Genomic DNA, 17,783 nt, shown 5'->3' with positions numbered 1-17,783 from the left:
TATCTGCATATCACTCAAAAGAGACAAACAAAAAACCAAAAAGGAACCAAAAAGACGAGAACGCCTACTTATCAGCAATAACAACATCCAGATGAGCACATCTCATTTAACACTATATCAACAATCAAGAAGTAAATAATACCCCAAACAAAGAACCACCAACTCAGACAAACAAGCTAACAGTAAACATCAGCCTAATCAAGGAACCACCAAGAATACTCCCACCAACACTGACAGAGCAAATCACTAGTATACTTCTCGGTCTTTTGACTAAGATCAAGTATAGTGTAGTATACAAAATGAGAGCAAACCCTACTCCCTTCTAACTCTGATCGTTACCCAGTTTGGTAATGAAATGTCTGCAAGAAAACAAGAAAGCTTAGAGAGTACCAAGGATGTTACAGATCAACCCTGAGCTGTAAATATTTGTTTCTATCAGAATTTTTCTATTTTTCGTATTGTTTTGTTAAAGCTACACTTGGTCTGTTGTGTGGATGTTTGGGTGGTTTAGGGGTGGGCAATTTGTGGTGGGTGGGTGGGTGGTGTTTGGGGATTGTTATGTGTGTTGGACCTGGTCTTTGGGTGTTAAGTGAATTTCGTTGTATGGGTATCTGTGTATACACGTACAATGACAATAAAGTTATTATTTTATCTTATTATTTTATTTTAAAATAGGAATTACTTGAGATATGAAATGGTGTTACCATGATTCATTGAGCACATGATGCAAAAATGACAATTTGTCTTTAAACTTGCCCAGTTTCTTCAGCTGTGCATAATGTAGATAGTTATTTCTCCCATATTTTTTGCTAGCCACAATTAAACCATGGTGATCTTTACCTTGAATTGATTTGTCCTCGAAAATTGTGATAAAAACTAAAGTTGTGCTGACTGAAGACTTCAGTCCATGTTTTGTGAAAGGTGTCTCTTTTGCTTCGTAAGTAGTTCAGGAGGTCCCCATAGCAACAATATTCAAAAATTAAGTAAACTGGTCCTAAAAATATATATTTAAAATATAAGAAAGCATCTTTTACTTAATATATACTTAGCATGCATCATATTGAAAAAAAATAGACGTTTCTTGGATGTAGAAAAAAGGAAATGAATGTTGTTAGAAATTTTCAACTCAATCATATAAAAATGAAATCTCTGTACTTGTTCCAAAGACTTCAAGCCTTTGAATTCTCATTGTAAGACATGCTAGCTAGGAATTCTAGGACTGTAGCAAAACATCTGTTTGACACCAGATTGAAGAAAGATGCAGTATTCTTACTTGTGGAAACTCTTTTCACTTTGTAGTAATACTTGAGAAGTATTACTACTCTTATCCAGCTTAAGAAAATTCTCTGTTTCTATGTCCAACTTATTTCATATAATGGTAAGGGATCTTCCCTGAGACTGCTGTTCCTAAAAACATCTAAATCCTGAAGACATAGCTCTACAGGATATTTCAGAGAGGTTATTTATTAATCTGTTATTTAATACATTATCTGGAGGTATCAAATAGTATAGAAGTATACAGTACATCACTGGATTGTGGCAGGGGTCTTAAAACTTTTCAAGATGACGGGTATCCTTTAAATGCAATGATGTTCTTTCAAATAACTGTAATGGGAGGGCTTCCCCATTCCTAAATGGTTAATATGGTGAATGCTCCTCACCAGAAAAGAACACATTTAACAGAAGTCATAATGGTGCCGTTTCTTGTCATTCCTTCTAACTATCCAATATATTTTCTACTACTCTAGTTTACATTTTATTTTTTCTGGCCAGTTAGGCAATGTATTGGACATTTTATTTTCTCAATATGTCTATGGGGTTTGTGATATCTAAAACCATTCTTGGAAATAAAAATATGCTACAGTAGGTGGCTATGAACACAAAGATGCCCACCAGTGTCATGCAAGGACCTCAAATTTTTATTTATTTTTTTATTTTGTCGAGTACATATTAGATAATATATATATAAGTATAAGCATGAATTGAATGCATAAAATGAATACAATTAAAGGGAACATTAGGACAGGGACAGTAGGCTGCTGGTGCTCTTATGCACGCCCCTTACAGACCTCTTAGGAATGGGGTGAAGTCAACAGTAGACAGTCTTAGGTTAAAGTTTTGGGGGTTTGGGGATGAAACCACAGAGTCTGGTAATGCATTCCAGGCATTGACCACTCTGTTACTGAAGTCGTATTTTCTGCAATCGAGTTTGGAGCGGTTCACTTTAAGTTTGTATCTATTGTGTGCTCGTGTATTGTTGTGGTTGAAGCTGAAGTAGTCATTGACAGATAGGACATTGTAGCAGATGATTTTATGACCTATGCCTAGGTCATACCAAATGTATGACTTAATACTCTAGTTGTTAGTACATTTCAGAAATAGGTGGCTCACCTGACTTGGTGCATGCTCCTAGCAGATTCACAATGTTTTCATGACTTCCAATACGAATCATCATTTTGAGTTCAGACATTAGAGCATCTTTTTCCAAAGAGTCATATTTTTCTGTAAAGGTAACATGGCAGATAGTAACTACCGGTATACAGAATTTTTACAATAAAATATATACAGCTTGAAATACATTAGAAATAATTTTATTAACAGAATTACTAATTCTGTCAAATATTTCTCTTGCAGCAGGAAATGAGAGTGAACAAGTAAAAGATGGCTATAGCTCTTAGAGAAGTGCCTTGTTTCCTAGTTCTGTGATATCATGGGACAGTCCATTACTACTCAAAAGTAAAGGAAACATAAGGAAGAATAAGAAAGACTGTGTTAAATGCCTACCCACACCTGCAGTGATTAGGAAATACCTTTTAAGGAAAGAAGAGAAACTCATCCTAAAATAAATGGGGAAAATGATACAGTTGTTGACAGCTGTAACTGTTGTACAAGTTCATTGCTTGCACTAGGTTTTGATGACAACACGTTTCTAGCAAAACACCAGGATGTATGACAAATTTAATACAAATTTATTTCTATGTTAAATAGTCTAGTTCTCCCATCATATATAGTACTTCAAGTGCATCTTTATGGCATGGAACCAATTGGTATCATTCTCTTTAGTGGATTTTTCCTCTTGCTCTTTTTTCAAATATTGCACCTAGAAAGGTATCCATTTGCAAAGGATATCAAAAGAATATATGTATATGAAATTGTTTAAATTAAGAAGAACTCTATAATTAGAATTCTTTAATATAATTTCAAATTAGATTCCTTTAATATAGTTTAAATTATATTAAAATTAGTTTTTTAAGTAAAAAGGACTTTTAGAAAAATGATGTAAAAAGACAATGTTTATTGAGATAGATGCTTTTTTAAAAAAGCATCTAATACAGAATATTGAAGAGCACACAGCAAAGTCACAGTGTAAAAACAATAATAGAATAATATTAGGTCAACATATCTGGCTACCGACTTGGACCAGAAATATATTGATTCACATTACTTTAGTGACTTTCATGGAGAAAATCTATGTAGTTGCTAAAAGTCAGCACTGACTTTATGGCATGTAATCAATAAGTTTGGTGAGTTAGAAGTTATCTACTTCAACATAAACTTCATATTGGCTGTATGTGTGCATCACATTTATCCAACAACCAAGCCACGTTTTAGTTAGTTCACATGGCACATTGAATTATAGTCTGCCTATATGTATTGGTAATGAAATAAAATGTCATTGGCTAGATTGTAGTTCAATCTGTGGCACAGAGATAACTATTCTAATCTGTTCCTTACTGCTTTCAAATCTTAGAAAGAATTTATAACACACAAATATCAGAAAGCTAATCATCTAACCCAGTGGTTCTCAACCTTCCTAATGCTGCGACCCTTTAATACAGTTCCTCATGTTGTGGTGACCCCCAACCAGGGGTGGGTTCTAAATTTTTTTATTACCAGTTCTGTGGGCGTGGCTTATTTTGTGGGCGTGGCTTGGAGGTCATGTGACTGGGTGGGCGTGGCTAGCTGGTCATGTGACTGGGTGGCCATGGCTATGTGTATAGGGACTACTCAGAGGGCTGAAAAAAGTCATTTCTGACAGGTCCTCGCACTTTTGACTGGTCCTCACACTTATGACCATCCTCACATTTATGCCCGTACAGCATTCTTAACAACCATGTCACTCATTTCACAACTGCTTCTTTTCACCATGGTGATAAGATAGGGCAAAAAACGTAAAATGTGAGGACAGTCGTAAATTCGAGATCTGGTCAAAAGCGCAAGGACCAGTCAGAAATAACTTTTTCAGCCCTCTGAGTAGTCCATATGCATAAAAGGATACAGCAATAGAGAGGGATGAAGGAAGGGAAGGGAAATTAGAGTAGGAGTGAGGATAAGAGAGGGAGGAAGAGAGGAGGAGAAGGAGAAAGGAAGAGGAAGTAGGGAGGAGAAGAAGAAGGGGAGGAAGAGAAAGTAAGAAGGAAAGAAAAGAGAGAGGTGGTAGGTTTGAGGAGAAAGATTGCTGTACAATAAAAAAGAAATCCAATTTCTTACAAATCAATTTATTATATTTACCAATAATAATAAACCAAATAATTTCCCCCATATATTCCTCCAAACCACAACTTAACCATTTCTGCTTTCAACACAATATACAATTAATAGTATCTCAATTATTACAATTCCCTAGTTAAATAGAGCTTTTTTCTTTTGTGTTTTAAAATCTTGAACTCTCCTCTTTTTCCCTAAATTTCCCATTGTTTGCACCTACTTTTTTTGGTGAGGAAAAAGAAAAGAAATCTGCCAGCCTAATTTTCCAACATTGCAGCAACAGCAAAGCCAACAGCCTGCTTTACTTTCAGTTTCATTTTTCAGCATAGCTAGGGGGAAAAAAATCTGCTCCAGCAAGCAGCAGAGCCCTGAGCAAAACAGCTGAGAGCAAATCAGCTGAGAGTCAGGAGCCAATCTAATCAAGGGCTAATTAGCCTATGCTGAAGCTCCATAGGCCAATAAAATTACAAAAAAACACCGAACCATTTGTTAAATTGCTGGCTCGCCTGCCCCTCGCCCACCACTCTTTATTGGCAATAAATAGTGGTGCAGAGGGGTGGGGCAAGCCAGCAATTTAACAAACGGTTCAGCCGAACCCCCTAAAACTGGCAGAATCCCACCACTGGCTATAGAGCGGCCCTTTGAAGCCCCGCGGCAAGAATTTAAACAGTTTTTTTTCCTCTAGCCATCAGCTGGGACTCAGGAGGCAGCAATAGATTGGGAGTGGGCGGGGTAAGTGAACGGCCGGCGATCCAACAGAGCAGAGAATGAGGGTGAGTGAAGGCATGGGGGAGGGCGAGAGAGGGCTTTGGCGACCCCTGTGAAATGGTCGTTCGACCCCCAAAGGGGTCACGACCCTCAGGTTGAGAACCGCTGATCTAACCCATCTTTTAGGATATAAAGTACATGCAACAGCATGGATTTCAGGTCAGAAGACTCTATTGCCTCCAAAAACCACACTCAAGAGATAGATGGCAATCTATAGATGGAAAATATTTGATTGCGCTGAAATGGACAGGTTAATGATGGAAATTAAAGACAAAGAAGAAACAGAGTATTACCTAATATGGGATCTATGGTAAAATTGGCTAGACAATAGATGCAAAGGTTAGAAAATGGATGATGAAAGAGGATCAACAAGTTAGAAATAAATATAGGTATAAAGCTATATAGAAGGATATGTATTGTAAGCAGTGGTGAAATCCAAATATTTTACTACCGGTTCTGTGGGCGTGGCTTGGTGGGCATGGTGTGGCTTGGTGGAAGTGGTTTGGTGGGAATGGCAGGGGAAGGATACCACAAAATCTCCATTCCCACCCCATTCCAGGGGAAGGATACTGCAAAATCTCCATTCTACCCCGCACCAGGGGGAAGGATACTGCAAAATCCCCATTCCCTCCCCACTCTGGGTCCAGCCAGAGGTGGTATTTGCTGGTTCTCTGAACTACTCAAAATTTCCACTACCGATTCTCTGAACTGCTCAAAATTTCCGCTACCGGTTCTCCAGAACCTGTCAGAACCTGCTGGATTTTACCCCTAATTGTAAGCAATATTGGTACTAGATTGTACATAATTGCAAATCAATATATATATAGTGATAAATGTATAGAGAAGTATGTTATAACCATGGATACAACAGATATAAGTATGTTGTATAATATCAAGTTCTTATTCTTTCTTCTATAGACTATACCGTATGAACAAGAGAAAAATGGTTGTAACAAGGGTATGACATCATGTATATTTTAAAAGGTGCTGATACAACCAGCATATTGTTGTTGCAAAACTCAAATTGTGATGTAAAATGAAGGAAAATGTACAATAAAAATATTAAAAGAGAGAGAGAGAGATTGCATGATAACTTGTCATAAGAGAGAGCTGTTGGTCTTCTTTAGTTGTGCTTGAGGACCACCAATAATAACTGTTTAGAAAGGGATTGGTCAAGCACAAGCAACCAGACCCACAAGTGTATAGAGTCCAAGCTTACTACTTTAGTGATGGGAGAAAATTGGGTTGATACAAAGAGACCACATTCTCCTTAAACTTTTGGCTACCTTTAAGCATTTTGACAGCAACTTGGATGGACGCTCCAGGTTCGCTAATTCCATATGCAGTAGCATTCATGACTTTTCCAAAGGCACCAGAGCCCAGTACTTGCCCTATAAAAAAAGAAAGTATTCTCCTTATTTTACAATTTGTGTTTGCTTATTTCATGATTAGCTTCAGGAAGAGTACCATGGACAGCTCACCAAATTTCAGATTTTCTCTGGGAAACTCCCACTGGACATCATACTCCAACTCACTGAAATTAATGTAGATGTATTCATTGTTGGAAGAACCAACCATTTGTATCATATGCAGTTGTCTTTCATATCTAAATTGCTAGAGGGAATGGGACATTGTGAATGGTAAAAGCAACACACAAAGGGAGACAGAAATGAATAAAGAGTGTCAATTTTGCTGTTACCTTTTTATAGTTTCGGTAAGTTAATATGCACAACCCAGCGATAATTGGAAAGCAGACTCCAAATGTTGCATATAGCAAAAGATTACCTGGAAAGCAAATGCAAAAATTCACGCAATTTGAAAAACAGTGAAAGAAGGAAGTAAATATTTACTCTCCTTGAATGAATGAATGCTTTCCGACAAAATTGACTGTAGAGTAAGTACTAAAGCTTCCCAGGATAGAATTTGCAAACCTTTGAGGTGCTGCATGATCCTTATTAGACTTGCAAATATATATAACATATACAGTACATTAATTCTTATAAACCAAGCCTTCCTGTCTTGAAGAACATACCTCTGTCTATCAATGGAAAGTTAAGAATTGTTCATAAAAAAAGCAAAGAATGAAAGTTTAGGTTTTAGGTTTAGGTTTTATTAAATTTGTATACCGCCCTACTCTCGAAGGACTCAGGGCGGTGAACAGGCACAGGATAAAATACAGAAATACAAAAGTTAAAAACAATTTAAAACCAAATTAAATAATTTGGCCCACGACAATTAAAATCCCAATAAATTTAAAACAAATTAAAATTTCAATTTAAAATTTAAAAGAAAGGGGAGAAAAATTAGGCCAGGCCGGCTTGCTGGAATAAGAGGTTGTTAAGAGCACGGCGGAAGGTGTGCAGATCCGGGATCCTCCGTATCTCCGGGGGGAGCTCGTTCCAGATAGTGGGTGCCCCCCCCAGAGAAGGCCCTCCCCCTGGGGGCCGCCAGTCGACATTGCTTGGCTGACGGCACCCGGAGGAGCCCCTCTCTATGTATGCTATGAGGGCATACAGGCCTACCTGTTCTGTTGGTGTGGCTTATTTTGTGAGTGTGGTTTGATGGTCATGTGACAATTCTTTAGGCTTTAGCAGAGGTACTGGTCTACCAGGCTTTTAACTGCTTGTAGAGCTGTACCAGTCTACCCATTTGTTTTTGGAGTGTCCTGGTCTACCCATTTGTTTTTGGAGTGTCCTGGTCTACCCATTTGTTTTTCAAGCACACTGGTCTACCACCACACTGCCTTTTAACACTGATCAGCTGTAGAGCGGCCCTTTGAAGCCCACGGCAAGAGTTTAAACAGTTTTTTTCCTTCTAGCCGATCAGCTGGGACTTGGGAGGCAGCGAAAAATTGGGGGCGGGGCCAAATAAAAGGTAAGAATAATGCGGGGGGTGGGAGGGCCCAGCTCCTGAACAAAGAGAACCGGTTCGGTGACGTCATATCATCACCACTACCGGCTCGGCCAAACCAGGCCGAACTGGGAGGAACCCACCACTGCTCCATAGTATTTCACCATATCCTCAGTAGTCTAAACCGTGCAATTATACACTACCTTTTGGTTCAACAAAATAAGTTTCACAAGAATAGCCAACTGAATTGCTTGCACAGCATTCAACGAAATGTCCAGTTTGTATGTTCTTTGTATCTAAAGTGCTCCTTGAGATCCAGGAGCCAAATATTCTTCCTTGACGTCTTTCATTTGAAATTCCATCTGTGATTTCAGTGCAACTGAAAGAAAGAAAAATGTATTCACATTTTCTAATGCTCATGCAAACTATTGAAAATTCAACATTACAAATAAAAAAATAAGTGAGAACTTCTGGGGGTTCAGTAGGAGGAATTAGAAAAAATCAAGATGGCAACTTTGGATAAAGTTCTGCCCCCCTTTTGCATATATCACTGGACCGTGGATTGCATCTTGATGCTTTTGGTCTTCGGATTCCCTCCTCCCCCAAAACAAAATGACCCTGAGAACTTTATATAATCATGTACTTTAGCATTAGATATGAAGGAATGGTATAAACTGCCATCATTTTTTTGAGTTACAGGTTCTTTATATTTGGTGGACCTAACATGGAATGCATGTTAGAATATTGACTCACAGAAAGGGAATTCTCAGATTCCATCTGATTGCCCACCACCATTTAATCTAGAAGTGATGTAATATATTAACGAATCTTAGGGCATATTTTGGCCCTCGCTAATGTTGCCTTTTAGATTTTTGCTAGGGTATCCCATCTACCTGAGGGAAGATAATGAGAAGGCCATCTTAATTTCTGCAGTCCATTGTTGATTGTCCATACCCTAAGAAACATTTTTGATATTGCTTACTGTCAGATTATTCATGAACTGGTAGAGATATGGTAACAAGGTCAGCCAATGAATAGGCATAACAACTAAGTCATCTGAGACAGACTGGAGCCAAGGCGTGTCTTAATCTGCAGCTTCTGAGTCTGTGCAGAGAATTGAAACTGAAACCAGTGTGTGAACTTATCTGCTCTGCTGAAATGAAACTAACTGTTCTGTCCTGCCTTGTGTTATAACTGCTACTATATTGAAGAAGAATCTATATTGGTATTGTAAATACTTCATCTGTTACTCTTGTATATAAAGAAGTTAATGAATCCTGCTGAATCAGTTTATCTGTGTGTGGTTCTGGATTTGATTTTTTCAAGAAATTCTGATACTTACATGCTTTAAAACACGGGTGTAAAACTTGCTGCATCACGTTGCCATCATGTGACATTTCGTGACGTTTTCCCCATTCATGGAGCTGGGGTGGGTGTGGCCTGCATGTGACGCATCCGGCCCGCGGGCTGCCAGTTTTGACACCCCTGCTTTAAAAGAAGACCAACCTTACAAGCCATTATTTGGAAGAACAGAACTAAGAAAGGAATCAGTTAGCAGGGCCTTATCTTATCTTATCTATGGTGGCACAGTAGTTGCAGGCAAATTCTGCCCACAGCCAGGAGTTCGATCCTGACTGGCTGAAGGTCGACTCAGCCTTCCATTCTTCCAAGGTAAAATGAGAACTCAGATAGCTGGGGGCAATATGCTGACTCTGTAAACTACTTAGAGAGGGCTGTAAAGCACTGTGAAGCACTATAACTTTAAGTGCTATTGCTATCACTATTTGACAGTTTCTAGAACTATAACTACCAGAATTGTAATTGATGAGATGGCCTGGCATGAGAAGACTGCAGGAATGGAACTGGCATGATGTAACCCTATTTGCAGCAGGAAGAATAAAATGAGCAGCATTCTGGATAATGGTAAACTGGGACCAGTGGTGGGTTGCTCCCGGTTTGGTCCAGTTCTATAGAACCAGTAATAAAACCGGCAGGAGGCTCCACCCACCCGCCACAACATCATCATGGGTGATCTGCGCATGCGCAGAAGCTTCTGCACATGAGCGCTCCCATTGCGAACCAGTAGTAAAGGTAAGTGGAACCCATCCCTGGCTGGGAGTCCTATTCTGTACGTAAGGGAATGTTCTGTATGTAAGGGAACACATACAGAACATCTGTATGTGTTCCCTTTCTCTAAAGTTCTTAGTTCAAGGTTTAGAACAAGATGGAAACTTTTCTCTATAATTTATTCAGAGAAATATTTTGAACTCTGACAGGTGCTCTAGGAAGAGATTTGTCATGGAATTGAGAATCCATTTGTCTGACCCAGTGAGGTCAATCAAATCTTTTATTCCTGTGGCATCTTATTTACATTTAAAAAAAACCCTCATTATGTCAGTATTGTATGATCCATAACTATATCATAGTTAATCAATGGAGAGGAACCACTCACATCAATGGAACAATTCAAAGTAATTTTTTAAATTTACTTGATATGTTTTCTGTAACATTCCTTCCAGATCCACAATGAAGCAGGATTGCTTTCAGCCATGCAAGATAACTGATTAAACGTTGAGCTCATGTTTACTTTAGGCATGCCTGCAGAGATAGCAACAAAGATGATAGATAGTTCAGTAATTCAATTTTGCAAACATTGCCAGAACAGTTTCCCAAAACTTAAGACTTTTCTGTTTTAACTAGTTCTGATTACAAACCCCTTTGTCTAAATGGATGGATCTGTCTTTGACTCCAAGTCAAGTATATTTAAAGCCAAACCTAGCACAGAATAAAAGATATTACACAGCAGTACTAATTTTGTTGATCTTGTTTCTTAAAACATACTCACTCTTCACATAGAGTCTTAATGTCCTCTTCACAAACACATCAATATTTTCTGCATAAAATAAATATTCGCCCGGTTGGTTTTTATGATCACAAAAGCTTGCAGAGATGCTGTTTCATAAAGGAAGGAAGGAAGGATCATTCAACTGTATATTCAGGTGTAGTCTTTATTGAAAGGCTCTATGGTGAATTCTTAAGCTATCCAGGTTACTCTCAAAGAATAAAAACCACCAAATAACATTGCAACCAAGTAATGTTGTTCTCCCATGAAGGTTTAAGAAGCAGAACCTTCATTATAGCATCGGAAACTATGGAAATAACTCATGGGAAAAATCATTTTCTTTTCCTTTATATTGCAATAAGGAAAGGAAGCTTCCTAATCTCTACAAGTGGGCCAACCAGCATTTAGGAAATCAACCACAGATACAATTTTACATTTGCATCTGGTCGTGTATTTGATCTTTCCTCCAATGCCATATAATACAACCCCCCCCCCACAAAACCCAATTTTTTTACTCTACCAAAACCTCCCAACCCCTCAGTTCTGCTGATTTGATCTGAAGCTGGGCACAGATGGATTTTGTGGATTTGAAGAATACTAATATTCCCTCATGTTATGAGACCAGAAAAAAGTTTTGCAATTAAGAACGCTCTTCCTGCTCTTCTTCAGGATGAAACTCTCTTCATTAAAGGTAGTGGACCATATAATGTAGCATATTGCTGAAGTGCTGATTGGTAGATAGTTGTTTTTTAAACTTTTTGGTCTGGGGCTTAGGGGCATGACCAGCCCAACCTACCAGATCAACATTTCTAGCTAAGACTAGGAGCTGAGAGTCTCTATTCCTACTTCATTGTCTTAACTACTCTACCACACTGGCTCTCCAAATTTCCGATCAATAGTCCAGTCACTTATATAAACTACAAACAGGATGGATAGGTAATAAGATAGGTATGTAGACAGATAGGTAGGTAGGTAGATAAACAGATAAATAAGATGATATACCCCTATTTCTAATCTTTTAAAAACTGTAATAACACAAAAAGTTCAGATTTGTATCCATTAAGGAAAGCTTTCATGTCCAGCTTTGATCTGGCGGGAGGGGGGACAGGTGAGAATCTACAGCACCACTATCAGAATAAACAGTTTTAACATAGTAGAGGTCAAGAACTTTCAATTCTTGGGTCAAATGAAGTCTTCCAGGTGTTTCAGTCTGAATCTTCAAATTTTATTTTTTCTTTTTCCTCTTCATTTATCCTGCTCCATAGTTACTCCATGAACTACAAAGCTTGTACAAATTGCAAAGAACAGAAAACGCCTGGATGTATTTTTGCCAGTTTTGTGGTCACTCATTTGGTATGCTAAATAAAGATAAAACCACATTTCTACCTATATTTGACTTTGACTGTCCTGTGGTGGCATGTAGCAACTAAAGATTTCAAGGGAAGTAACGAAACTTCCTTAACAGGAAAAAAAAAAAAACTTACCTCCTATTTTGCAAAAAGAGATTACAAAAAGAGGTTTGAATCTTGCATTTAGCCTGCACCTGCCATCTAGCCCTGTATAACACAGGTAAATGAATAGAGTGAAAGAGCATGCATTTTTTCTTTCACCTGGTCTCAAATTTACTACTGCAGGGAAATCTCAGATAAAAATACATATTTCTCAAACAGAAAATTCCTACCTCCACATGTTAACTTCATCTCAAAAATGCAGATTGTACTTTAATTATTTTCCCTGCACTGTGCTGAACTCAAGAACAGCAGAAACAAATGATGCTGGCCTGGCATAGCACAAGGAGCAAGAAAGAGCAAAGCATGACATGTAGTTCAAAGGAGACAAAAATGGGGCAGGCAGAAGACTCAGGATCAATTTATTGACAGCTGGAAATATATGAGTTGGACTCCTTCCTTCACTTTCCCTGTCAGGCATCAAGATAGTCACACAGCCTATTGGTATACACACCAAACAATCACTGACCCCGGAGTCTTTATTAGAATAACAGAGTTTGAAGGGACCTTGGAGGTCTTCTACTCCAACCCCCTGCCCAGGCAGGAAACCCTACACCACTTCAGACAAATGGTTATCCAACATCTTCTTAAAAATTTCCAGTGTTGGAGCATTCACAACTTCTGCAGGCAAGTTGTTCCACTGATTAATTGTTTTAACTGTCAGGAAATTTCTCCTTAGTTCTAAGTTGCTTCTCTCCTTGATTAGTTTCCACCCATTGCTTCTTGTTCTACCCTCAGGTGCTTTGGAGAATAGTTTGATTCCCTCTTCTTTGTGGCAACCCCTGAGATATTGGAACTGCTATCATGTCTCCCCTAGTCCTTCTCTTCATCAAACTAGACATACCCAGTTCCTGCAACCGTTCTTCATATGTTTTAGCCTCCAGTCCCCTAATCATCTTGGTTGCTCTTCTCTGCACTCTTTCTAGAGTCTCAACATCTTTTTTACATCGTGGCAACCAAAACTGGATGCAGTATTCCAAGTGTGGCCTTACCAAGGCATTATAAAGTGGTTATTATTAGTTATTTACAGCATCTCTGGAACAGCTTTAGAACCACAATATTACATCTTGCCATTAAGTCTTGCTGCAAAAGACAATTCACACAGCGTTATCCTGCTGTTGTCCATATTAGAAAACACCCAGCAGCCAGAAAAACAGGGGAATCAGAAGAAGATGTTGTTATGCCAGCACAGCGGCAGCTCTTTCAGTTCCCACAGCAAGGGCTGGTTTCCACTGTAGCTAGAAAAGAGTCTAGATGGTTTTTAACATGTTCCTTGTGGGTCAAAAAGAAAGAGCATAAATACAATGGGATTCTCAACAGGGGAAGGGCTACTTGCAGATTAGCAGTTTTGAAAGAAAAGAGATATCAGTAGTGTCTCACCCTTTAAGGAACCTCTGATCATGACTGATGACAGGGAAATAATAATAAAAAAGCCACACACATTGGAGGAATCTCATCATATAATTTTTGTTTGTTTGTTTGTTTTAGTCCTGAGATTTTCAGGTGTAAGATTTATCTAAAACAGAGGTCTTCAAACTTGGCAGTTTTAAGACTTGTGGACTTCAACTCCCACAATTCTCCAGCCAGCATAGCTGGCTGAAGACCTCTGACCTAAAATGTGGATGATGAATGTATTGGAACAACAGTTTAGCTGCAGTTTCATCAAAATTCATGTTGGTGGGATTTCACTGGTACTGAACAGAAATCCACAGGGGGATATTTTTGAAATCTATCAATATTTAAGAAGAGGGCTAAATCCAGTGGTGGGATTCAGCCAATTCACACCACTTCGGGAGAACCGGTTGTTAACTTTCTGAGCAGTTTGGCAAACTGGTTGTTGGAAGAAATTATTAGGGCAGAGAACCGGTTGTTAAATTACTTGAATCCCATCACTGGCTAAATCTATGGGTCCAAAAGCTTGCTTAACAATTATAAGAGGAAATAAGCAAATCACAAATAACTGTGTTTCCATCAAATGTGTTATTTTTCTTAATGACATTTTTCTTGAGAATCAAGGCATATTATGTGTGATATGGGACATATAAGATCACTTAAAAAAAAAAAGGAGTAGGTCATTTTTTTTTACAAGCCCCATCTCTGAAGGCAAAATTGCAAGCATTAATTGGCTTTTTATTGCTGCATATTTGGTAGCCATAGAAAACCAGAACTGATTGTAGGTGAGTAAGGGACACAATTCTCCAGGTGAGCTGCTCAAAAAGAGCACATTTCTCCATGATGGTCATAGAAATGTGTTTATCCATCTTCTCCTAGCCTCCAGCGGAATAGCTAAAAAAAAAAAATCCTTCTGACTTTATTTACAATATTGTAAGTAGAAAACAAAAACAAAAATAGTTATGCATAGATTTCAGTTTCATAAGATTGATTCAGTCTGGAAAATTAAACCAACTTCTGCTGCAAAATAAAGGAAGATTTGTTGTATCAACATTAATAAGTTTTGCTTGATGCTTGATTGAAGAAGTGAAAGCAAATAAAGAAGGAACAGAAAACTAAAAGGTACCTAGAACACTTTGTGGAAAATCTTAGAGGAAGTAGTAGGTGGAGTGGAATCAAAATACTAAAAAAGAAAGAAAAAAATTATGCGAGGAATTTATTTATTTATTTTCAAATGTAGAAATTCTTCTCATTGTATTATGCATTATTTGCCAAACCTTGCTCCTCTTTTCATCTGAGCAAAGAATGAGAACATTTGTTCACAGTTTTACTGGGATAGGCTCTTCAGCTTTTTGTTTTTTACTATAAATTTGCTAAAGTTGCTTCTACTCTCCAGTTTCTTGTTTCCTTTTTTCCTGATAGAAGTCATTGCTCTCTTTTATCACCTGGAGATTGCTGCTAATTTTGAACAGAGAAATAGCAGGTCTGATCCCTGCTTTGTTGTGTCTCCTCTGTTCTGCAGGAAAAGAGTCAAAGAATAATATACACTGCTCAAAAAAATGAAGGGAACACAAGCAGAAGACATCCAAGATCTGAATGAATGAAATAGTCTTATTAAATACTTTGTTCGTTACATACAGTAGTTTATATACTGCTCAAACACCTAAAGGGAACACAAAACTACTCTATGTAACGAACAAAGTATTTAATAAGGCTATTTCATTCATTCATATCTTGGATGTCTTCTGCTTGTGTTCCCTTCATTTTTTTTTGAGCAGTGTATATATTTAACACCTATCCTAAAGAAAACAAGACAAAAAAAAAAAGAGACAGACTCAAAAAGTATTTGAGAGGAACAAAAAAAGGCAACTATTATTAGTAATCATACTAATAAGCCAGCAATTCTGCACAGCAACTATATCAACCTAAGGCTGCATTCATAAAATAAGGCATAGTTCCATCCAATTCTGTGCTAGGAATGTGACTTAATCTCTTTTGCTTTAGAGGGCAGGATTAAAACTAATGTAGAAACTGCAGGGAATTAAATATCAGCTCTGATTTAGGAGAATCTTCTTAAGAGTTCTAATTACAGGCTCTGGGATGGGCATATACAGTATGGATCAAAATAAATGTAAAGATAATCACATCAGAAAAATATACTGTACATGGTAACCAAATAAAAAAAGGAGGCTGAGCAGATGAGAAATGTAGGTTCCTTAGTCAGTCTTAAGTAAAAAGTGCTCTGAAATAATTCTTTAAATAAACAAAATGCTTTCAGGGTAGAGGAATCCACAAAGCTGCATAGGGGCACTATGTACTTTCAAGGTCTGTTGCACACAGACCTACCAGCTTCCTCTTATGTTTGAAAAAAGCTGAAGGCAGGAAGGGAAACATTTATTTTTCGACTTTAATGTTTGCAGAGTCATAGAAGCCAAGACACATCTCACTAAACTAGCACCTTTTTAATATCCAGCTTGCTATCTTAATAAAAAAAATACTTGGACGTTCCAAAATCACATGTAACATCCATTGTCTAGAAATTAAAAGTACAGTAACAACACCCCCACCACCCCCACAAACCAATAAAGTCTTAAGTACATCAGCACATGACATGACCAAACAGCTCCATAGTGGGACCGATCAGCAATAGTGCTGCTACTACTGTAAAGCCAGCTTTAAAAAGTTCACCAAAAATACTGCCTTGCTGGTCCTCATTACTGCCTGATAGAAGGAGGGACAGATAATTAATTAATGCTGGAAGAGAAGAGGGAACATGCAGAACAAAGAAATGAAAATGAAAATAACTTGAAGACACACAAATATTTTCTGCAGCTTTCTCTGCCCTGATATCCCTCAGTATCACCTGTTCTATACCTCAGTTTTAAAAATACCCTGGTTCTGGCAGCTGCTATTGTAATTTTTCACACTTTGACCTGAAATGGTGTTAAGAGCATACTGGGAAATTCATCAATAGGAATGAATTGATTTTATTTGTTTGTTTGTTTGTTTGTTTGTTTGTCTGTCTGTCTTACATTTATACCCCAAGGGAGAAGACTGAACTCAACCAAACTGAAGCACCTTCAAATCAGATTGATGCTTAAATTTTTACACAAAAATCTGTGCAACTTCAATATGCTGAATACGTGATGTATTCATAACTCTCTGCTGCATTCTGGAAAAAAGCCCCTGATTTGACAAGGCACTGGTAGGGTGCACCACATTAAAGTTCTCTGTCATGAACTTTTTAATTTAACTGGAGAAACAATAGATTGCAGCATACAAAAAACAAAAACATATACAACAAATAAATAGCATAGTTTTAAGCATCTTATCAGAAGTGGAGAAAATGTGCCAAAGCCCATTGCAGAAAAGTAATCAAATAAAGTGAATTACCTGTAAGTGTCTGTGTAAGTTTGCTGACATGGAAATGACATTTTAGAAAATATCCAAATGCATCTGATTGGTGGATAGGCTTTAAGTTTAACTTCAAGGCAGGTCTTTTCTTCTATGCCAACTTCAAAATCTTCCTTTGCATTGGTTATATTGATAAACCCTTTGTCTGTTAAATGATAGATCAACATTGTGTGGCAGAATTCAGTATTTATTTGAAGGATTTGAACATTAAGCACCTTTAATATTCCTTGGTCTACAGCAATTAATTATTGCTGTATTGATTATTGAATGGATGGGTGCAGTGCAGGGGTGGGTTCTAAATTTTTTTACTACCGGTTCTGTGGGCGTGGCTTATTTTGTGGGTGTGGCTTGGAGGTCATGTGACTAGGTGGGCATGGCTAGCTGGTCAGTCATTTCTGGAAGGTCCTCGCACTTACGACCAGTCCTCGCACTTACGACCTGACTAATTTCTTTGCTTTTAACACTGATCAGCTGTAGGACGGCCCTTTGAAGCCCCGTGGCAAGAGTTTAAACAGTTTTTT

At 38.0% G+C, this 17,783-nt stretch overlaps 1 protein-coding gene across 1 annotated transcript in view; it reads right to left on the bottom strand.

Moving 5' to 3' along the window:
* Nucleotides 1–17,783, bottom strand: part of FLT3 (fms related receptor tyrosine kinase 3) — a 56,377-nt gene that overhangs the window by 12,270 nt on the left and 26,324 nt on the right. The window contains exons 9-17 of the mRNA XM_070943877.1: nt 17,242–17,407; nt 10,952–11,058; nt 10,596–10,704; nt 8,310–8,485; nt 6,956–7,041; nt 6,738–6,870; nt 6,543–6,647; nt 2,392–2,502; nt 841–994 (exon numbers count right to left, since the gene is read on the bottom strand). Of these exons, the coding sequence (XP_070799978.1) occupies nt 841–994; nt 2,392–2,502; nt 6,543–6,647; nt 6,738–6,870; nt 6,956–7,041; nt 8,310–8,485; nt 10,596–10,704; nt 10,952–11,058; nt 17,242–17,407 (1,147 nt within the window). The remainder of the gene's footprint in view (nt 1–840; nt 995–2,391; nt 2,503–6,542; nt 6,648–6,737; nt 6,871–6,955; nt 7,042–8,309; nt 8,486–10,595; nt 10,705–10,951; nt 11,059–17,241; nt 17,408–17,783) is intronic.

The sequence above is a fragment of the Pituophis catenifer genome, unplaced genomic scaffold (assembly GCF_029215685.1).
Source record: "Pituophis catenifer annectens isolate HBS135680 unplaced genomic scaffold, rPitCat1.0.hap2 SCAF_4, whole genome shotgun sequence".
In the NCBI taxonomy this organism is placed as follows: Eukaryota; Metazoa; Chordata; class Lepidosauria; order Squamata; family Colubridae; genus Pituophis; species Pituophis catenifer.
This window is presented reverse-complemented; position numbering and strand designations above follow the sequence as displayed.